At 38.0% G+C, this 23,488-nt stretch overlaps 1 protein-coding gene across 1 annotated transcript; it reads left to right on the forward strand.

Annotated features, from left to right (window-relative positions):
- The first annotated feature begins 744 nt into the window (after window positions 1-744).
- On the forward strand, window positions 745-23,400 carry mpv17 (mitochondrial inner membrane protein MPV17). The gene is made up of 8 exons (XM_023279989.3): window positions 745-881; window positions 1,610-1,690; window positions 7,224-7,339; window positions 10,188-10,280; window positions 12,912-13,007; window positions 21,259-21,291; window positions 21,425-21,477; window positions 22,198-23,400. The coding sequence occupies exons 2-8, from the start codon at window positions 1,618-1,620 to the stop codon at window positions 22,265-22,267; spliced, it is 534 nt and encodes a 177-aa protein (XP_023135757.1). The 5' UTR covers window positions 745-881; window positions 1,610-1,617; the 3' UTR covers window positions 22,268-23,400.
- Window positions 23,401-23,488: the final 88 nt, after the last annotated feature.

Below are 23,488 nucleotides of genomic sequence, written 5' to 3' on the forward strand. Positions count from 1 at the left end.
GAAAAATGAGTTCATGCACTTGAACTCACTGAATAATTCCATTTTGATATTTATTTCAGGACATGTACGTTATCTTGTCACAGCAGGAAACATACAAGTGGATAATTTTAATGACGGCCCAGTTCAGTTAGGTGCCCCAGTAAGTCATGACAGTGGTTTTCCTTTTCCTCTTTTTTGGTTAACGTGTGGAAAAGAAAATGACTTGTCTCCAAACTGCAATGCAAACTTAAAACATTAGTTTTTATCTGACAAAGCTGTAATATTAATACACTGTCTAACATTCATTTTGCTTAATGTGACAGTTTAGGTTTTATTCTCATCTTTCGCAGGCTTTTATTTGAAATTGAGAGATCGATGTAGAAAATGTCTGCTTTCAAGCCGGAACGATCCTCTATTGAAGGAATGAAAGGATCAAACTAAGGTAGTTTGTGCTCTAAAGTAATACATAGAGTGGAAGTGTGGTGTGCTTGAAAAATAACTGTTTCAGATATGTTGTTGCCATTACCTGACAAAGTATTACGAGGTCACAGTAATGTATTTGTTAAAGCAGATTAATGAGATGCAGTTTAAGATTTTAGCTGTTTTTATTTATTAAAAAACACTTTCAGCAAGTATTTAAAACTGATCAGGAGTCTCTGACTGTTGTAGTTTTACATAAGTGTAAATTCTAACAGGAATTATGTAACTGAATGTATTCGGTTGAGGTGTGACACACTTTCAGAATTAGAGAAATCAAAAGTCGGAGCCGACACGGAGCAGTGAAGGCATCTCCAACTGCTCTCAGTAGAGCCGGGCTCATTGACAGGAATTGTGCACATTTACATTGACTGAGGTATTCAGTGGATTAGCAGACCTTGAATGCAACACGTTGAGCGGTAAAGGTGAGTTAAAGTTCATTAATATGCAGCTCGGTTGTGTTTGTCACATTCGTCAACAGAAACTTACACAAACATGATACAAACCGACACTTCCGGCTCACGGTGTTTTGTAACTCTTGTGTTGTTGCATCTTTAAGTTGTTAAAACGTGTTACTAGTTAGTTAAGTCGGGTTTGGTTGGTTAGTGCTGTGATTTAACAACTCTGACCCACACGTTAGCTTAGCCAGCATTAGGCCAAACGTTGCGCTAAATGTAGTTCAGTTTTTTTACATTTTAGAGTTTGTTTGGATATTTATAGGAGTCCGCATCAGTTAAAACCTACTTGGCATTTGTAGCTAAAATATTTGAGCCCGACTTTAATTCGGCTTTGACAGAATTCACGGAGAAGCAAACAGTTTTCTGAAATGCTAACTTTTTGTCATATTTAGTTGACCGTTGAATGTAATTCAGTGGAGAGTTTTAGCTCCCAGTCCAAATTGATTGGAAACCCATTTTCAGTGTCAGGGTCAAGTTTGAGCATTTCTAAATCTTACATGGTATTCTTGAGTTCTGCCCTCAGCTCGGTCTGAAAGAAGCTCACGAGTTAATTTATTCTACAAGCTATAATGGACGATGTAACGGGACTTGTTAGCAGGGTTGCTTGAGTTGAGTCACATTGCCTGACACTGGGGAGAGTATTAAAGGGAAAAAAAAAATTGACCCTTGTGAATTATCTTTTTACTCCTTCCTAGGACGAAGAATGGCAGGCCTGTGGAGATCCTACCAGGTCCTGATGACAAAATACCCCTGGACAGTGCAGATAGTGACTGCTGGTAGGACCAAACTACCTGACATGTTGTTAAACTGAAGAAACTAATGTCCCTTTTACCAGGCAGTAGGCTAATATCATAATCCAAACTCCAGAGGAGGTGAAGAAAAGCTCTTTCCATCACAAAAATTTCCTTTTTGATGTAGAATAAAGTGAACTAAGTAAATAACAAAGATTGGGCCTGAAAGTTGAACTCCTGGTCAACATTCATGACTGTTCACATTGGACCTCAGTTTTAGAATCAACAAAGAAGAAGGTCTTTGAACTGTGGCCAAGATTAGGCATGAGGGATGCAACAAGTAAACATAGCACAATCAGTATGAACACAGTGTCTATTTTTAAAAAGCTGTTCTGAAGATATGAAGCTGTTGCTCCTTTCAAGCCCTCCTAGATTTTCATCTCCTCATAAAGTAAATAAAAAACCTTTTAGATCTTTGTGTTTGTCCGAATAAGGAATTATGAGATTCCTATTTTAGCTCTGAGCCTTTGTTATGCCAGCCTTAGGTGTAGGATGTGTTTTCTACAACCTAAATGCATACCATCAGAGGTAACTGTAATATATGGCTATAACCATCATGCAGTCATGGAAAAAATATTAGACCACCCTTGTTTTCTTTAGTTTCTTGTTCATTTTATTGCCTGGTACAACTAAAGGTATATTTGTATGGATAAATATAATGATAACAACAAAAATAGCTCATAAAGTTTAATTTAAGAGCTGATATCTAGCCATTTTCCATGTTTTTTTTGATAATAACCAAAATCACTTAAGTTCTTACATCAATAGCTATGGCATTGTGCTGCCAAAAACAGTGCTTTTAGGCATTCCATGTTTTCTTCTTTGTCTGTTTTAGTCTCATGATACACACAGGAGTTAGTACTTGATTGTATAACCATTGTTTTTGATGACTATGCGTCTTGGGATGCTCTCCACCAGCTTCTGACATTGTTCTGCTGTCACAGCAGCCCGTTCCTGTTGCACAAATTCAAACAAATTTGCTTTTTTTGGGCCTGTGGTTCTCCATTTTGCGTTTGATGATTTTCCACAGATTTTCAATTGGATTTAGATCTGGTGATTGAGCAGGCTGAGGCATGGTTACAATGTTCTGGTTCTCCATCCAGGCTTTAACTGACCTTGCCGTGTGCAGGTGGCATTGTGTTGTTGGAAAATCCAGTCATTGGAGGCAGGAAAGCGTTTTCCAGCTGATGGAAGAAGACTGTTTTCAAACGTAGCCCTGTACATGACCTGGTTCATTTGCCCTCTTCCACCCAGACTGAAACAACCCCAGATCGTAACTGATCTACCCCCATGTTTTACTGTAGGGGCAGACAGTCTGGTTTGTAGGCTTCTCCAGGCTTCCTCCTAACCAGTAAGTTGGCAGGAGTGGGCATGAACTGAAAATTGGATTCATCACTGAAGATAACTTTAGCCCAATCATCAACAGTCCAATCCTTGTGATCCCCAGCAAAGAGTAACTGGACTTTCCTCTGCCTTTCCTTGATGAGGGGCTTCTTTTGTGTCCTGTGTGACTTCAGACCAGCTTCAACAAGTCGGTTTCGAACTGTCCTTGCTGAACAAGTCACATTTCTCCACTGTGGCCACTCATTTTTAAGGTCCATGGAGGTCTGACGATGATTCCTGACACAGGAATGGATGAATGCATGGTCATCTGGTGGGTAGAAAGACGTTTCCTGCTGCGTCCAGCTAGCAATCTGGTAGTACCATGTTCAGCTTGTTTTTTTTTTTTTGGTGTAATGAACAGCTGTCTTGGAGATCTTCAGTTTTTTTGCTACCTGTCTCTCACTCATGCCAGTTTCCAGCAGTGTCAAGAAGGCCGCCTTTGTGGCTTCACTTAATTCTTTTGTTTTAGGCAACATGTGAGAGCTGACAACTTCTAAGTTGTGCTACGGCTTGAATGTCAGCAGGAAACCACTCTAGGCCTTTGCATGTGCAGTGCTGCTTATGACATGAAATGTCCTCTTATATATCCTGGGAATACAATGAAGCTTATGCATGTCAGATAGGACATAAACTATTATGTAGTCAGCTGCATTTTTTGTCATGTTCTTTGTATTCTTCAGGTAATATACCTTTAGTGGTACCAGCCATTGAAATGAATGAAAAATTGAAGAAAACAAGGGTGGTCTAATATTTTTTTCCTTGATTGCACATGGGATGAATGGAATAAACTGAGGAACAGATTCCATCTGATTTACTCATTGAGAAAAAAAAAGCATGAATGGCAACAGCTTGTTAGGCCAAAATGGAATAAAACCTGTGATTAGAAAAGTGTGAATGTTGGGAGCATTTTTAACAATTAAAACCTTTGTCTATAAATGTAACATGTTGAACATTTTCAGATTCCTTAGCAAAGGCATGCTACAGCTCTTGTGTTGAATCTGGCTACATGTGACTCTCTGTGAGTCTGGCTACTTGATGAACTAATTAGTATTTTTATGTTGCAGAAACTGTGGCAGTGCTGTTTTTAAAAACTGAAGTTTTTCAGTTTGTAGTGCACTTTATTCCCCACTAGATGGAGGCAGATGTCTGACGTACATGAGCAGCCAGTGTACTTTAAAATGACCTTTATTAAAGAGTGAACAAAAATTCTAATTCACACAGTTCTTTAAGTTTATGTCCTCAATCAATTTGCATTCAGAGTCTTGAAAGACTGTTTCCAGACTGTCATCTGGTTGGTTTAATGACTGATTGGGTTACATTTAAAGCACTATTTTAAATTATTTGCTATTTGTTTAGTGTCTTAAAACAGATTAGGGTGTCTTGTGACAATTTGGGCTACTTCTTAAAACATTGCCATGGTATTATTGAGGAAAAATTGTCCACTCCACTTGTTGAATTGGATCTATAGCTATAGTCAATGCAACCAATAACAGAACATGTCATGTATTTTTTATTGGTTTTATTTAGCCCTGTGAGTTTTGTTGAGTTTAGCAGCTTATTTTTAAAGACAGACCTGCATGACAGTATCACATTTTGGGCAAGACTTCACTGAGATAGGCTCGCATATTAAGCAATACTGAGAACTGGTGGCAATGTATGAAGCTTCATACAAAAGGAATTTACAAAACGTACCTCTTAATTAAACCAGGAATATTAAAATGCACATCTTATGATCTAAGATTGTGATTGTAAGATGCACTCCGTCAGGTCTCGCAGTAGTACATGGATTGTTTGTCCAGAAGATCGTCATGAAGTTGGTGACAAACCTTTGAGCACTTTGATAAACACAGTAAACATATGGAAATATTGTGCTGCTATATTCATGTATGACAACTAGTGAAACTTTCATTGACCTTTTTTGCACAGATGTTTAATTGGGCTTAACAATTAACACATTTTTTCAATTTGGTGGTCATAGGTCACCATGTGCTCACTAAGCACATTTTTGGTTATTCCACATTTTCATTGGTGAAACCTGACATTTAGTAGGTGTGTCTGTGTGTGCCTAACACTAAGTGGGAGCTAGAGGCTTGTCTATGCGCAGCCGCTTCATAAAGCAACAACAGCTACACTCCCCCATAAACCACACAAATCTCTACACACACAAAAAAATGCACGTTGTCTCCAACAAACTCATTCTGTGCAAGAGATCTGTTGTGACAGAGACTTGATACCAAGAAATACCCATTGTTTAAATGTTGTTATTCAGCACCCAAGAGAGTAGGGTCAAATCTTGGGTGCACTCAAATAAAAAAGTAAGAAGCCCCAATGCCACCACTGTAAAAGGTCAGTGTGAAGGCCTGCAATAGGATAAAATGATGATGTTATGACACTTTATATCAAGAAGTTCCAAAGTCAGTTTTGCTGTTACATGCAAAATGTATTATAAAAACACTCTTGGCAAATATTCATTATTGCACAAATGCATCATTGCAAGCATCAAAACTGAAATGAAAAATGAGTTGCATTGAGGCTGGGATTGTGCTACTCTGTGCCTACAACAACACATTCTGAGGTTTGGATTTGCTCTTTTGGACAGTTTTTTTAATTACTATATACTATATACTATATCTTTGAATGGTTTTCTGTTTTACTCTTGTGTGTCCATCTGTCCAAACTCACTGGATTTAAGGGTTCTCCTGTGAGATTTTAAGGAAAGTTTACCTGTCGTTCAGCTGGCTCTGTGTCATCACGCTGTGCTGTCAGTGTTAAAGAGGTTGAGCTGCCCCAGGTCACATATTGTTACTGTAGTGGAGCTTCAGAGCTGGTGGGCTGCAGCTTTTTACCCACTGAATGAGAGCTTTAGTGCATAAAGGCTGCACTGTCATTCCAAAAGGAGTTAAATTAAAGTTTAAGTTCTAATGAACAACAATTTTACATAGAAGTCAATCAAATATCTAAATGTAATGGGAAAATATCGCTTGTTTGACAAATTCACGAAGAATTATCACCAACACTGCAACCATAATTACTGAGCCCAAAGAGTCTAAAATGCTCAATTACTGTTTCACTTGTTAACATTTTGTTGCTTCTGTCCTCATGTGTTCACAGTAACCTGATTATTTGTTTGGAAAATACAAGATGTTTGAGGACGTCTTTGGGAAACACTGGTTGACATTTTTCAGCATTTTCAGAAATTTTACAGATTAATCAATTAATTGTTTCATACCAAAAAATAACTGCCAGACTGACAATGAAAATAATGAATAGTTGCAGGCCTAGTGAATGTCAGACTTTATTTCATTTGTTTGCGCCTATGTAGCCACATAATTTGCATTTAAACTTTATTATGACATAAAAACTAATAAAAGGTTCGGATCATGCAATGACAAAATGCGAAACATATTCTACAATCATGTAATGATATGTAACTATTAGCTTATGACCTAGCCATTCCTTATGCATACTGAGGGTTTCTACTGTTTCATTTGTTTTTTTACACTATTCTTGCTGCAGCTCAGCATCTTAGTAGATCATTTAGTTTACATCTGTGCACAAGATTATCATCTGTCAATATAAATTAGGCTTTAACGCTAAAGTTTAACAAATGAATAAAAGGAAATTTATCAGTATTATTTGTCTGTGGAGCTTTCTGCTCCTCTCCTGAAGTGGCACAAGAATTCATAAAAGAAATGGCTTCTTAAAAAGCCATTGTTTGATGCTCACAAAGATGACTCCCTCAACCCTGAGGCTATATTTTATTTATTTTTTGCCACTAATGCAAACCATAGTGAGGGATAGCGCATAGTTTCAAAGCTGGACTCAAGCAGAGGGACATTGCTGCTCATGATGACCATATTCACCTCTAAGTCACATCAAATGTTGCTAAATGTTGCACTGTCCTGCTTTACTACTCAGATAAATGGTATCAGGAACTTACTTACTGTAAATCTAACTGTTGTACCAGCTCATTGACACGTCTGTAGCTCCTCTACCAAGTGGGAGACATCATTTCTTTCAAATTTGTACAGTGATTCCCTCAACACTGAAGAATCAGATTGTCGGCAACAAACACATATCGATGTAACAGCATGTTCAGTGGACTGAGACAGTGTCGGCTCCATTTGTCCTCCAGGGTCTTTAGTGGGTGTCGGTGATGTCATCTCCCAGCAGCTGATTGAGAGGAGGGGATTGGCTCAACACAACGTCCAACGGACGACTAAGATGATGAGCATTGGTTTCTTTTTTGTGGTGAGTCTCCTGACAAGTATGTTAAAAAAAAAAAAAAAAAAAAGTGTTTTTAGAAGGCGTGTGGCAAGTCATTTAAAAAATTGACTTCTACCATAAACAGCAAACATGTAACACTTCTAATATCCACAAAAAAGGGGTTAGCGTGTGTTGTATTTACACTTCTGTGTGTGGTGCTTAGCACTGTTGTCTCACAGCTAGAAGGTCCAGGGTTTGAATCTCGACCTGGGATATTTTTGTGTGGCGTTTGCATGTTCTTGCTGTGCCTGCGTCAGTTTTCACCGGGTTTTCTGACTTCCTCTCACAACCCAAAAACATCCATCCATCCATTATCTATACACCGCTTAATCCTTATTAGATTCGTGCAGAGGCTGGAGTCTACACATAGAGGCAAACAATCACACTCACATTCACACCTACGGACAATGTAGAATCACCAATTAACCTCAGCATGTTTTTTGGGTTAGGGTTTTTGTTTTCTGTGGGAGGAAGCAGGAGAACCCGGAGAAAACCCACACATGCACAGGGAGAACATGCAAACTCCATGCAGAAAGATCCCAGGAAGGCTAGGACATGAACCTGGGATCTTCTAGCTGTAAGGCAACAGTGCTAACTGTGCAGCCTAATCCAAAAACATGCCAAGGTTAATTGGTGATTCTAAATTGTCTGTAGGTGTGAAAGTGAGTGTGCTTATTTGTCCGTCTTTGTATGTAGCGCTGCGATTGACTGGTGATCTGTCCAGGGTGTCCCCTGTCTTCACCCTAAGTCAGTTGGGATAAACACCAGCCCCCCGTGACTCTAATGAGGATTAAGCGGTGTATAGGAAGTGGATGGATGTTCCTCTGTGCATATATACCCTTTTCCACATGACATTGTGTGCATTCATGTCTTTGTATGCTGGTGAATACATGTATTTCACCAGTCAAGTCCTGTGACGGCTGCACAATTCATTTTCCAAGTAGCACATTTCTTTACATCACTGTGACGGAAGCAAAGTTTATTTATGTGTCCATAATCGTCTTACGCTCCAACAGTGAGCTTTCAATGTTATGCTGAAACAACATGTTTACTGGCGGCTATATTTAACTTCATTCAACGGTTTCATAAGTCATACATCATGTTTCAGGCTTCTTCACATAAATAATAAATCCATTTGTTAGTTTAATTCACTTTATCTGCAACCAGCATGTTTAGAGACACCTCTCATTAAAATCAAATGTCCATATAGTCTATTTTAAATGCTGGAGGACATATCATGAGCAAAATAAACTGTCAGTGTCATGGCTGAGTAATTCCACATTGAATCCGCAGTGTACTGATAACAGTCTCAAAAACATGGATTTAGACTTCTGAGGTTTTGTATGTAACAAAACCGAAAGAACAAATCCTGCCAGTTTGCACAGTGAGGCTTTTTGTATCATTATTCTTCTTCAGAATTGTTTCCTGGTTCCAACATGTGTGGCTGAATTACTTCAATATTGCAACTTGTCATTGTTGTAGCTTTGTGGTGTTTGGGCAGAGTCGAAGGTGAGCTGGTGTGCTTGAGCTGTAGCAAGCGGGGAGGGTTAGAGTGAGATATGGGAAAGGATTAAGTAGATTCGCACATTCTACATGAGGCAACAGAGTTACATCAGAGCAATTTTAGGGCAAGAAGGGATTATTTTCATGGAATGTGAAACTTTTTTTCAGTGACAAGACAGATAATTTAAGGGGTGAAGCATTAGACAAAAAGCTGTTGAGTTGTCTTAAGTATGATTTTTAACCTGTAGAAGAGAACGCTGGACAGTTGCCAGGAGTGTATAAAACTATAATTCCATATTATTTTTCACATGCCTATGTTTTACAGGTGTTATCTGTTGTGCAATAGGTTTTCAATGTGTGTGATCCCAACAGCATGCATTCTTCATTCAAGGCTTCTCAAGTGGAAGGAAATACATGAGATATAAAGAGTGGTCAGAGAAGAAGCAAGGGGATTACTTAGGAAAACAAGGGTTGTGTTACTTAGCAAGTCTTCTTTGTGAGGAAAAATATGATCCTGTAAAAAAACAGATTATCTGTAACAGCTGATTACAGTGGGCAACTAATCTAATCTATCGATTAGTTGGTATTGCTGCATGTAATATTTACTGGAGTGAAGTGTGTCACTGCCTGATTTGAGTGTAGATGTTCACAGAACATAAGATCTGTCATCTGTAGTGAATTATATAAAGTCATGGGTTACCTTCTCGGTCTCAGAACATATGCTGCCAGGGGTTCAAGTTCACTGCTGATTTCAGTACAAAGAAACTTAATATGTAACTCAGTGATGAGGTCATGTCCCCACATCCATCATTTGACATTTTGTGTATCCTCAACAAGAATGTTTTTCTAATAACAATGCAATTAACGTGTCAAATCAAATCAAGCTTTTTTGTCATTTAACTATACATACAACAGTAGTGCAGGCAGGATGAGAGAGCGTTTCTCCAGGATCTAATTTAAAGCAGTGAAGTTAAGAACACCCACACACATACACACATCCCTAAGACGTTGTTTTACAAAATTGGCAAAATTTGCAGTTGAATTGTTAAGTGTCCGTATCAGCAGCCTGTGATGTGAAGTGTACAACAGTTAAAGTGACCTTGTGGAATGATAAATACTGAAACTAAATTTAAAATCCTAAAATTAGAATAAGGTGATGAAGTGTGTGCATGTCTGGATCAGCAGTTCAGCATTTCATCTTGTGAAGCTGTCAATCAGTCTACTGGTTCTGCCTTGAATGCTCTGGAAATGTTTGCCTGTTTATGAAACAGAGTTTAATGAGTTTCGGGACTGATGTAACGACTCTAATATTATTTCTTTTACGACAAAGGGTCCAGTAGTCGGCAGCTGGTACAAAGTTTTGGACAGACTGGTGGTTGGAGGAACAAAAAGTGCTGCTATGAAGAAAATGCTGGTTGACCAGGTGAGAAACACATCCTTATTGGTCCTCCTCTCTTCTTCTATAGTGTAGCTTGTCAAAGACAGGAGAACATAACTAAAGTGTTTCTAAGAAACAAAGTACAGACAAGCTCAATGATGTGATCAAACTACTGTGTGTGATAGTCTGTCTTCCACTCAGCCTCAGCTCATTAGTTTTGGCTAACTGCATGAATGAATCCTTGCTACTGAGATGCAATTTTCTTGTATCAGGCTGACAAGAGGAAGGTCTGTCAAGAGACTGTAAAGATTGTTTTTTTCCCCCTTTAAAACTCAGCTGTGAGAGAAAGCTGCCAACCAGAGTCTTTTATGTGAAATTAATCCGTCACATCTTTTGTACTTCGATATCATAAACTAAAGATGATCAATAATGATCTGCCCGTAATTTTTTCTAAATCAAACAGTAATGATTTTTATTGTTATCTACAGAATACTGGAAAGTAACAATCACAGTTTTCTTAGAGCCTGAGGTGTCGGCTTCCAGGTGATTAGTATGTCTGGCCAACACCGTCATGAGTCTCCTTAATTGATCCCAGTTAAAAATTGCAGCATAATAACATCCAGTTTACACATTAATCACAAAGCAATTAACACAAGGACACATTCAACAGGGTTGATAAGAAAACAGAGTTACACAGACACAAATCATACAAATCTTGGACCATACTGCAGGTCTAAATATATACAATACTTTGAACATGCATGTTGCAAGACTAGCATGGAACTGTATGCTGTCTTTGACTGATAGTGTGAATTAGAACAGGATGGCATTTGCATTCCAGAGATGAGTGTGAGAGGAAAGACTGAACAGTGTTCCTCTAAATGCATTTAGTTATGTGTTGTTGAAAGTGATAGGGACAGAAAAGGCAGCAAATACTCACTTTTGAGAAACTGAAATCTGACAATGTTTCATATTTTCCTTGACTTAACAGCAACATAATTAACTCTGAGTAAAAGTAAATAGAATAAAATTGTAGAAGACCAGGAATAAAAATGTGATGAGAAAGGGCAAATATAAGATTAGGTGATTAGTCAACAGACAGAAAAATAATAGGATTATTTAGGTATTTTTTAAAGAAAAAAATTCTAATTCTCATTTTCATTTGCTGTTGTCTTAGTTTTGCATAATTGGAAACTGAATATTGTTGTCAAGAAAAACTAGACCTTGGTTTACTGTGATGGATTTATAGAAAATAAGTAAAAGATTTTTCAGCAATGAAAATGATTATTAGTTGTAGCTCTTAAAACAGACAAGAAAAAAACACATACTGTATGAAAAAATATTAACATCAGCTTAAAAGCTGACCACTATTAGGCAAACACAACTTTATCATCAAATACATATACAGTAAACTCTAAAATGCAGCCTTCTTGTAATTGTTGAAAATGTAAAAATCAGAGTAATCAGTTTTATTCTCTTCACTCTGCCCCCTAGTGTTTGATGTCTTGTAACTACAGGAGGACAAAGCAGGTTAAACTAAAACCACCGCAGAACAAGACTTTAGTGCTTTTACAATCTCTCCTCTCCTGAAATATTTACTGGAGCAAAGGGTCCACTCCTACGCCTGAATAGTTATGTGGTCACACTGACTCTACGCTGCTCCCTCTGCCTCAGAGTGCCTAACTGACAAAGTGCCATTTGGCGACTTGAAAGATTTAAGGTGATGCAGCTGCAGTGTCTTCATGCGTCAGACCTGAATACCAGAAGGAAGTCCAGTGACTGTTCATGTAAGTTTCATGTTAGGAGCAGCTTCTCCTCACCGTGTTTACCCACGGAAACAACTGAGATCAGAGGTTCTTTAGTGGTTTACCAAAGTCAAGAAATGATTTCAAAATTACTTGAGCATCATTAAATACATCTCTCTTCTTCGTTCTCAATTTTTTTTGTTAGGATCCTCGTTAGCTTTAACAGTGTGACTGCTAATCTCCCTGGAGTCCAGCAATAGAAGCAACAGAAGTCAAACAGTACAACAAGGGGCTTCAAAAATGCAAAACAAGCCAAATATAAGTAGGATGACATCTAAAACAATTTTTATTGACGACGCATATTTTTTATTTTTTTTCCAGTAGAATAGAATTTTTCCCATCACAGTTTCCCAGCTCTCACTGGGAAACTGGGAAGGTTAATGGCTGCACACGTACATTTTTAATATGAGGTATTCTATGACACTGACAGCGGTGAATTTTCAACTGCAATTGACTTAAAATAATTTTTACACTTTTAATTATCGTGTCCTTATTGTTCTTGTACATGTGCTGTTAATAAATAAACACCTTTGTTCAGTTTATCATCTTGAGAGTTCACACATCTTTCAACCAGTTGAAACTTTAGTGATTTTGACTTTTTTTTTTTTACAACTGGAACCAGTGATATTGTTTCCTCCTCTTTATCCTATTTCTTATGGATTCAATTTCTGTAAGCTTCTTGTGGTGAAAACTCACAGATTAACAGCATCAGTATCATTTACATTACAGTTATGTGACACTCCAGTTCTTTAACGAACCTTGTTGTTTTTACTTGTTTTTCATTATTTAATTTATTTCTGTCCTTATTCCATTAATGTTTTTGTCATCAATAGTCAGTTCTTCCTTTCCTCTCTTGGTTGTGTCCTTCCAGCTGTGTTTCGCTCCGTGCTTCTTGGGAGCTTTCCTCTGTATCTCTGGTGCTCTGAATGGACTGACGGTGGACGAGAACATCGCCAAGCTCAAGAGGGTGAGTGAGCTTTATTCCAGTAACACATCATAGTGTATCATGGCAGTGTAGGTCCCTGTGTGTCCCAGCTTTCAGGAGGTCAGTTGGTATGGTTTCTTTACTCTTTTTAAAGGTCGGGGGTGAGGGGCTGTATATTTATCCAGATGTTATCCATTGTTTCTGCTGCATTGAGACTACTCAGACACTTTTCTCTTCACCTCAATCTAACCTGGACCTCGACTCCTCCAGAGAACAAATCCTTTTACAGATATCAGTACCGATTATGTTCTTGTCTTATCGAGTTATTACACACTGTGTAACCGGGTACAGAATGACTGTAAAGTTTGGGAACACAGCTCTTTGATCAAAATCAAAGTTAATGCATTTGGTTTGCACTTTGTTAGTAAGTCATTGGTTGGAATGTTCAGTAAAATCTTCAGTCTCTTTTCAAACAGTGCGTACTGCTTACACATATTAAGAGTATCCTCTGTGATCCATCCCATGTTCTGTAGACTCAGTATGAAGTGTTAACATCAGACAGAGATCAGCGGTACCGAAGTAATCAATTAAACCTGTACTATTGAGAATTTTAAACCTAAAATAAGCAGGCGTTACAGAGGTTGTGCTGCAGCACAAACGCACAAACTGACTGAGGCCTCATTCATTTACTTACTTACCTTTTTTATTAAGTACACTCAGCAATGTCTTCAGGTTGTAATTGTTGTCTTCCTGTATGTGTTGAGCTTTGCAGAGCCTTAAGGAAATTTCCCCGTGAGGACAATTAATATTCACCCATCCATTAATTCATCATCAAGCCCTGACAAACCATTGATTATTTTATTGCATTTGTATGTGCAGCAAACACACAACAAAAGTCTCAGCTGTGCAAACTCTCCACCAAGTCAACTGAAGAAAGGCGCTGAAACTCAGTGTGGTGGGACTTTTTTCAGTATGTGCCAGTGAGCAACTTTCATTGGAAACTCCCTTTTTGTTGTTCTGTTCTCACAAGGACTCCATCAGTACTATAGTGACGACAGATGAAGCTGTTCAACCTGGAAACCTGTCAGACTGTGTGTCCAAATTACCTCTACTGGAGGTAAAAGTTCAGTGTTTGACCTGATCTGCCCTCAGCTCATTTTTTATTTATAAATGTTACGTGAAAGGTACAACTTAGAGTATACCAGTCTGTAGCGGGAGAAAGTGAGGATTTATACAGTAAGACACAGATACATTAAATCACTTTCTGTCAAAATAAAATAAAACTCAATAAAATAAAAACATAAAATGCATATTTAAAAGTTAAATGGAAAAGGCTTCATTTTATCTTTTTCATTCACTTCTTTGCTCTGTTCTTCATGTTAGTGGAGTTTTTCAGCTGCAGTATTCAAAAAACAGTAATTTTTGAAAAGAACGTGACCTTCAAGTGCTAAAACAAGATTTAAGATGTGACACAAATTGGCTGGAGAACATTATTTTTTTTACGCACGCACACAGCTCAGGTAAATGACAGAACATGGAGAGGAAGTTTGGTTTATGTCGTAGGTACAGTCTCTGACCTCCAATACTCACCTCCCATTATTAATAGAAACTATTTCCTGTGATAGAGGAAGAAACGAGAGAGAGGGAGGGACCGTGGAAATAGCTGGAGTGACTCATACCTTCATATATACGGGTGTGTGTGTGTGTGTGTGTGTTTGAGTGTGTATTTGTATGCCGGGTCAGAGCAAACTGTCATCTAGCGCCAGCTGCTCAAACGTCCGTCAGCGCCTTGCTTACCCAACGTTCCGCTGATCACCATCAATTATTTACAAAAGGAGAGGCGTGGACCTGAAAGGCCAACCTGGTAAATGTCAGAAAGGACAGAAAATAAATGACAAATGTGCTCATTACAACAAGGCCTGGCACTGAGGAAATGTGAGATGAAAATTAATGGAGCACCCGACCAGACAGCCGACTGATTGTTAAATCAGCTCAGACTTCCAGTCGAGACTTTCTTCTTTACCTGTTTTTTCTTCACCTGCCACCAAACCAGCCCTCCCAGTCCTATAGCTCATAATAAATCTAGTTAAGGTTTGTGTGAGTGCGTGTACAGCTTTACTTTCTATTCAGAAGTGCCAGGATGCACACAAAACTTACTTGTTTAAAGGAGGCGTTGATTAGGGCTGCATGATACTGGGAGAAAAAGAACATTTGCTATATGTTGTTTTGATGCAATATACACTACCGTTCAAAAGTTTGGCTACACTTCTGTGCAATGTCACTTAAATGTCACGAGTCAAAAGTGAATATCACCTCTCAATAACTGCACCATGTTTAAGTTGATCAGTAGAGTAATTTGTCTTATGAGCAACCGATAACAAATACTGCAAGCACCTTAGTAGAAACACCTGTGATCACTAATGCACAAGTTAGAAAACCTGTGATTATGGAAACTAAATTGAGCCCACTTGTGATTTTTTAATTACCCTAATGGTATGGACATGGTTATAAAATGAGCTGTGAACACCAGAAATTTCTCAGTTTTGGGCTGACACTATCGTTCAAAAGTTTGGGGTCACTTAGAAATGTCATTATTTTTGAAAGAAAAGTATTGTTTTCAATGATGATAACATTGAATGAATTAGAAATACAGTCTAGATATTGTTAATGTGGTTAATGACTATTCCAGCTGGAAACAGCTGATTTTTAATAGAATATCTCCATAGGGGTACAGAGGAACATTTCTAGCAACCATCACTCCTGTGTTCTAATGCTACATTGTGTTAGCTAATGGTGTTGAAAGGCTAACTGATGATTAGAAAACCCTTGTGCAGTTATGTTAGCACATGAATAAAAGTACGAGTTTTCATGAAAACATGAAATTGTCTAAGAGACCCCAAGAATAGTCATTTACCACATTAACAATATCTAGACTGTATTTCTGATTGATTTATCTTCATAGAACAAATTTTTTTTTTTTCAAAAATAAGGACATTTCTAAGTGACCCCAAACTTTTGAACGGTAGTCTAAGACTAATAAATACATTGAAACAAGAATAAATAAACAAATTCAGTTATTAAAGTTAGTTAAACATGGTATTGATCAAGATAAAGTGTTTTTCAATGTATTTCAAACTCAAAGTGCTCCCAAAGGCTTTAGTTGTATATTAAACCTACTGTTTTTCTTCCAGATAGTACCTCCAGACTTTGCTATTAGAAAGACTTCTGTACCCATATTTATTTCTCTAATATTAATTTTAGTCACGTTTCTCGACTCTGAAGTTTGCAGGTCTGATACAAAGTGTAGAAAACAGGAAACATTCAGTGTGTTTAACACAGATTCACAGATTCTTCACTCAGCTGTACGTTGTTTTTCTATACGTGTCAGGTATATGGGTTCTGTAAAGCGTCGAGACAATTTGACTGTAATTGACGCTATATAAATAAAACTGAATTGAATTGAATAGGCATGTTGTTTTTCAGTGGCTTCAGTCTGTCTTAGTGTCTTCTGTCTCTTCATGTGATCACTGACTGACTCCACGATGTTGACATCAGAGCTCTGTGGGCGTCGGACCATCTGCTGCAGAAGTCCTTGTTGTTCTTGTTGCTGAAGATAGTTCTTTATGATTCTTTATTCTTTATGGACTTGTTATCCTGCTGTGGAACTAGTCAGACTCCTCCCTAATGATGTGACTTGATCGATAAGAATCTAAACACTGTAAATGCCCAAAACTTTTTGCAAAGTACAGTAGCTCTGTGCCAAAGAGTTGGAGGAACTGATACTAGAATCACTCTACATTGTGTTGGTGGAACTCTTTAATTGGGAAAAAAGAAGGAAACCATGGGAACAACAGGAGATATTTCTGACTCAGGATAAACAGATATGGGGAAAAAGGCAGCATGTAAACAATACAAAACAAAATAAACTGCAGGATCAGTAGAGTTACATAACAGAAAAACAGTAAATTATCACTAAATGCTGTTAAAGTTGTGGAGCAGAGAAGACATGAAATTCAGCTTCCTCAGTACTGCTTCTTTACCCCAAAGAAATTAAAGAAAATCCGAGATTCAATTCAATTCAATTTTATTTATATAGCGTCAGGTCTTTAAGATATGATGGAGATTGGTTGTTAAGAGCTTTATATGTCAGAAGAAGGATTTTGAATTCTAGTCTAGATTTCACAGGAAGCTAATGAAGAGAAGCCAGCAAAGGAGAAATATACTAACTCCCGTCAGTACTCTGGCTGCAGTGTTTTGGATCAGCTGTAGGTGTTTGAGAGAGCTACTGGGACAACCTGATAGTAAGGAATGCGATAGTCAAGCCTGGAAGGGAAGTTAGTCTATTTTACAATTACATGAGAAAAACAATCAAAACAGGGCTGCACAGTGGCGTAGTGGTTAGCACTTTCGCCTTGCAGCAAGAAGGTCCCTGGTTCGCGTCCCGGCTTTCCCGGGATCTTTCTGCATGGAGTTTGCATGTTCTCCCTGTGCATGTGTGGGTTCTCTCCGGGTACTCCGGCTTCCTCCCACAGTCCAAAAATATGCTGAGGTTAATTGATTATTCTAAATTGCCCGTAGGTGTGAATGTGTGAGTGCTTGTTTGTCTTTGTATGTGGCCCTGCGACAGACTGGCGACCTGTCTAGGGTGTCCCCTGCCTTCACCTGAGTCAGCTGGGATAGACTCCAGCCCCCCGTGACCCTAGTGAGGATTAAGCGGTGTATAGATAATGGATGGATGGATGGAAAAAATCAAAACAGTATGTATGCTATCTAGCATCAGTGAAAAAATAAAGACTTTAGAATGACAAACTCCATGAGGAGACAGCAAAGGCCTATTTAAAACCAAATACTAGTTATTATTTTTCATGTGCTCAAGCTCATACCACACTTTAAGCTGTGGGTGGCTTCTTGTTTTTCTGCATGCCATTCTTTTAAAATAATCAGTATTAACAACACTGAATCAAGTTTGATTATATTTCTGTTACTTTTCTGCTGTAAAAACATCAGGAATGGGAACTTAATTTGGACCGAGAAAGGTAAAATGGTAATGGTTTGTATTAAACTGCCAAATAAAATGTAGCTTTATTTTTAACTGGCATAAATCCCTGCTAGTATAAAGCATTAAAATTTAATAATATTTTGCACCCTAACTGAACTCTACACCCCTGGAAAAGGTAAGAAACGTCTCATCTTGTGTGACGGTGAAAGATTTTGACGTAGTTTCACCTCAGGTGGCAAAGTAGCTTGTTTAGCCATAATTAGAAAGTGGGTTCACTCTAGGAAAAAAAGCGGAAAAGAAATGTACCTGGAACATTGGCTTGTTGTTTTTATTTGCCGAGACATGTTGAGGTGACCTTTAAGAGATGACAGGGAATTTGTGTGGTAATAATGTGTGTGTGTGACAGAGAGTTCGTGAATGAACAACACCTTTCATATTTACTGTGGAGCTGAAAAGTCTGCATTTACCACCTTTAGTTTCATCATTTAGGTTAAAGCAAAATGACTCTATATAACCTACATAATCACTTATTTCAATTCATTTCTATATTTCTGGAGACGCAATAGTCTAGTGAGCTAAATCCTCACATGAACATGCTGATTTTTAGCAGGTGTAATGTTTAAACGTTTACCATATTAGTTTTGTGTATTATCATTAACCTTGTCCTTACTTTGGTCATAAACCAAACAGTTTAAACAAATGATAATTTAGACCTGAAGATAGTGCTAGGTGAAAAAAAAATCACACAAACATCATTTAACACAAAAATCTCCAAACACACAAGAGCGCAAAAAATGACTACAAATACTGTAACAAGAAAAGCACTCAGAGAGTGCAGTACTCCGCCAAGGCTGCTCAGTCGTATCATTTCCGACGGCTGAAATAAAAAAAAATTGTGGCAGAAATCACGGCACCATAGAATGTGGACATTTAATATAGATGTACCCACAAACAAAATGACCTTGTGCTGCATGTTGTTATGCATGTGTACATTATATACGGATACCAAATCACGTGACCTAAATATGCAGCGGGAAGCTGGAATTGATGGGACTCAGAAACACCTCCATAATTTAATCAGTTGTTCCTTGTATCATTTCCGATGGATAAGTCGACAAGTCCGCAGCGGTGGATTTGTAGTAGGATCGTAATCGTGTGATTGTCAGCAGGCAGCTGATGTAGTGTTCAATTGTTATCATAGTTACAGTGACACTATGCCACTATCTCACAGTGATACAGAAATTTTTAACAAATCAGTGGACCCAGACTGTAAGCCGCATCACTGCCAAAATCTAATCACTTGGTCCTTGTGTCATTTCTGACCTTCCCTGTAAATTTCATCTGAATCTGTTTTTGAGTAATGTTGCCAACAGACAGACAAACAGGTCAGACAAATAGACAAACGTAAGCCGATCGTCATATAACTTTGCCGTTCCTTGGTGGAGTAACAAACATCCTGGGCCACATTAATGATACACCTGTTCTGTGTTATCAAACATTTTTTCATCATCATTTCAGCCGGACTTGAAACCGTGGATACTGAGTAATATTGGGCAGAGGACATGCAGAAGTTTAATGTGGCAGTGCAAGATGTAAACTAGTAACTGCTAATGTTAGCTAAACATAAAGAAACCAGTATGTATCTACCATGTTTGCCATTTTTGTTTCAGGCTCATGTTTATTATTTTTTGCTCCTCAATCTCTGCTACACATGTCCACATGGATACACATAAACCAACTTTTTAAAAAAGCTAACCATAGGAAGCACAAAAACCTCAGCTTGCGTGTGTATTAGAGGCCCAAACATAGAGACATATATTCATTTTGCAAAATGTCTGAATTAGTGTCAACAAGGTCTCAGACACAAGCAGAGAAATGTGGACCGAGACTGAGAACAGCTTAGTTTTTCTATTTTAACACTCAGCGACACAGTGAGTGACTGGACCTAGCAACCAGTGAATGCCACCACATGGAACGTCCTAGCAACCACCTGGAAATAGCCTAACAACCACACCATCCTAGCAACCATTAGGCCCACACCCTGGCAACACCAGCATACTGAGCAATACTCCATCAACCACCAAACAATCTCCAGTACAATTAATGACTCTCCAGCAAAGTGCTTGCTTCAGATTTCAGTTTTATTTCTTTATAGAATTTAACTCATTTTACTTACTTTTTCTGGTTGTGTTGGAGGATGATATGAGTTCAGGGCTAACTTTCATTGATTAAGATATACTCTGTGGAAGCTTTGTCTTTTCTAAGTTATTTTTTAAGTGTGGATTTATTAATCCCTCTTTGACATGAAGGGCCATTTGTTAATATTCTGCTCTGTATTATCGCTGCATAGTTGGCATGTCATGTGCCAAATTTACTGCTCCCTTTCTCTCATCTCCTTTTACCCAGTGTTGTGTGGATCAGTCCAAGCTACTTGGTTTGTTTTCTTGCATTATGTTAGTATCGCTGACTCTAAATTTAAAGAGTAAAGTTTTCTCTATGTTTCAAGCTTCTGTAGGAATAAAGATGTTGACACCTGTGGATTACTTGGCCAGCTACTGAGATTCTTGGCTTACAAAGTCCCTTCAACCTCAATTGTTTTGGATTAAAACTCCCCTCTACCTGGAGTTTCGGCACATTACCATCACTCACTTCACCCCCCACCAGCAGTTTTAACAAGGCTGAGCCTCACACCTGAGCAGGAGGTCTGAAGTTTTTCTACAGATATTTGAAATCAACACAAACTCAACTATCAGCAACAACCAACACAAACTGCTAGTCTTCACAGTCCCATTTCAGTCAGGAACTAGATTCAGTACGGAGTTTGATTGTCGTAAGTATATTATCTTACCACTCAGATTCTTCCTGAATGTTTCTTCTTAAGATGTTTTTCATGAAGCTGCTGTGAGCAGCCGAGGCGCTGAGAGAACCAAGCTCATGTTTCATGAATGAATTTACTCAGTGACAGGCAACGGTCTGTGACGGTGAATGTGAAATGAAATATTCATCCATAAACAGGAGCTGGACAAAGAAACACAGAGAGATACAACAAACATTACTGAATTATTGAATCCGACTTGTAATCTGTGCCTCAAACTGCATTTGTATCCGGAGTCATAGTCAGGAAGAGCTGTGTAAACAGTCAGCTTAGATTGTTTTGATGCTGAACTGATTCAATTCTTGTCAGATTACCTTCTATTTAAATGTGTTTTTAAAAAATGTCAGGATCTGGTTTTGGTGCTAAAACACTGAGTAAATTATCAGGATGCCGAATAACATTATTCTCTTCGTTCACAGGACTACACAGATGCACTGATATCTAATTATTATGTAAGTTTCACTCTTATTGATAAGTAAATATTGTTTTTTTCTGTTCAAACAAGCTTCCTGATTACAACTAATTGTAACGTGACCTTTTACGGTGAGTGAATAGTGCATCTAAGTATTGCCTGTTTTGTTTCAGCTTTGGCCTCCAGTCCAGATTGCCAATTTCTACTTCATTCCACTGCATCATAGGTAAGACTTTTATGGTTTTGTTATTATAATACTGGGCTGTAGTCACATGTGAGGTTTCTGTGTTTTATGTAGACTACCGTTCAAAAGTTTGGGTCACTTAGAAATGTCCTTGTTTTTGAAAGAAAAGCAGGTTTTTTTAAGTCAAGATAACATTAAATTAATCAGAAATACAGTGTAGACATTGGCAATGTGGTAAATGACTATTCTAGCTAGAAACAGCTGATTTTTAATGGAATATCTCCATAGAGGTACAGAGGAACATTTCCAGCAACCATCACTCCTGTGTTCTAATGCTACATTGTGTTAGCTAATGTTGTTGAAAGGCTAATTGATGATTAGAAAACCCTTGGGCAATGATGTTAGCACATGAATAAAAGTTTGAGTTTTCATGAAAAACATGAAATTGTCTGGTTGACCCAAAACTTTTGAACGGTAGTGTAATTATTCTAAATTTGGAATCTAAATCACCATAGAGAAAAATCTGTAAAATGAGTGGTTTCCTTGGTTTAAGTTTGTTCTGTGTCTGAAATGAGTTCATACCTACAACAGCAACACTGTCCGGTTTTTGTGACTCATGTTTTATTTGTGAAAATGTCTTTGTCATGGAAGCAGCATTTATTATTGTCTTTAAAAGCCTTCAACCTCCCTGCTGATGAAACTCTCAGACGCCCCAGTGAGCTGCATCCAAATTAAACGCGTCACATTTCCTCCTCCTTGCAGGCTGGCCGTCGTCCAGATCGTTGCCGTTGCTTGGAACTCCTACCTGACCTGGAAGGCCAATAAGATGTGAAGGATGATCACAGGTCCGGCCTGTGCTGTTGTTGCTGATGATGAAGATTTTCCACTCGTTTGTAGCGTTTGTGCTTGTGACATGGACCTAACTTACTTGAGGCTGCTTAGTCTTGTGGTATTTCCAATGTGTAAAGCTGTGACTGAGTCACACGTAAAGGTCGGGAGAAAGTGCTTGTCTACTCTGAATGACAAATTCACACTTGAAAGTCAAACTTGCATTTGCAGAAATGTCTGTGAAAGTTTGTTATTTATGGAAATGGGATTTGGCAGACACACACACACGCACACAGGTTGCAAATTAAACTTTTTAATCTGTTTACTATATTGAAATAATAATAATTGTGTTAAGGAGGTTAGAGATTATCATGTTCTGTCTCATAATGAAGGAAAATTCCCTCATTCACTATTTTAATCTGTTTAATTTGTAATAATGTGAATTTAATTGACATGTTTGGTTTATTCACTTGTTCTTCCTATGTCTCATGTATATCATTTGACATTAACTGGTTCTCTACATTTGGCAATCCTTAGGAAAAGCTTGTTTTAGTGGTACATCATGTGAAAATTGTCTTTGTCATGAAAGACTCAGTTTTCACCCAAGTTATACCAAGTTTTATCTGTTCAAAGTTATAATTCATTGTAATTACTTTAGGCTTGTGTGGGTGAAATACATACTAAAACCTGATGGTTAAAAAAAAATCATGTCTTGGGGGGAAAAGGTCTGAGATGCTGAAGAAAAGACGATAAAACCTGATGATAAAGGACTAGATTTTAAAGACTCAACTGATACAACTAATTTCATTCTCATGTGTCTCATGTTATACTGTTAACCTGCTTCTTTCCAAGGGTAACAGTTACTGACACATTTACTGCTTGTTTCTTCAGTTCATACAAAGACCTCAGTGTATTTGTTGACAGGATGCATTATATTCCAACAGATTCCACTTCTTGCCTGTCAGTCTTATAGTTGTGTTGTTTTTCCATTTCAGTTTTTGTATGGATTATACAAACCTCATACAGGCCAGTGTTTACTCCTCTTTACAGTGTTTGTTCTCAGTCAAACTAAACGGCATCATACTTGGTGCACAGACAATGAAGTGAGAAAGAGAATAAACATGTTCACCAAACTTCCTTTAACAGTGTCATTGATTTTATTTTCTGTCAAACTAACTGCTGAAGGTTCACCTCTAATTACCAGAACAGGTCGAGGCTGTTCAAG

This window comes from Amphiprion ocellaris, chromosome 12 (assembly GCF_022539595.1).
Source record: "Amphiprion ocellaris isolate individual 3 ecotype Okinawa chromosome 12, ASM2253959v1, whole genome shotgun sequence".
NCBI classification, from domain to species: Eukaryota; Metazoa; Chordata; class Actinopteri; family Pomacentridae; genus Amphiprion; species Amphiprion ocellaris.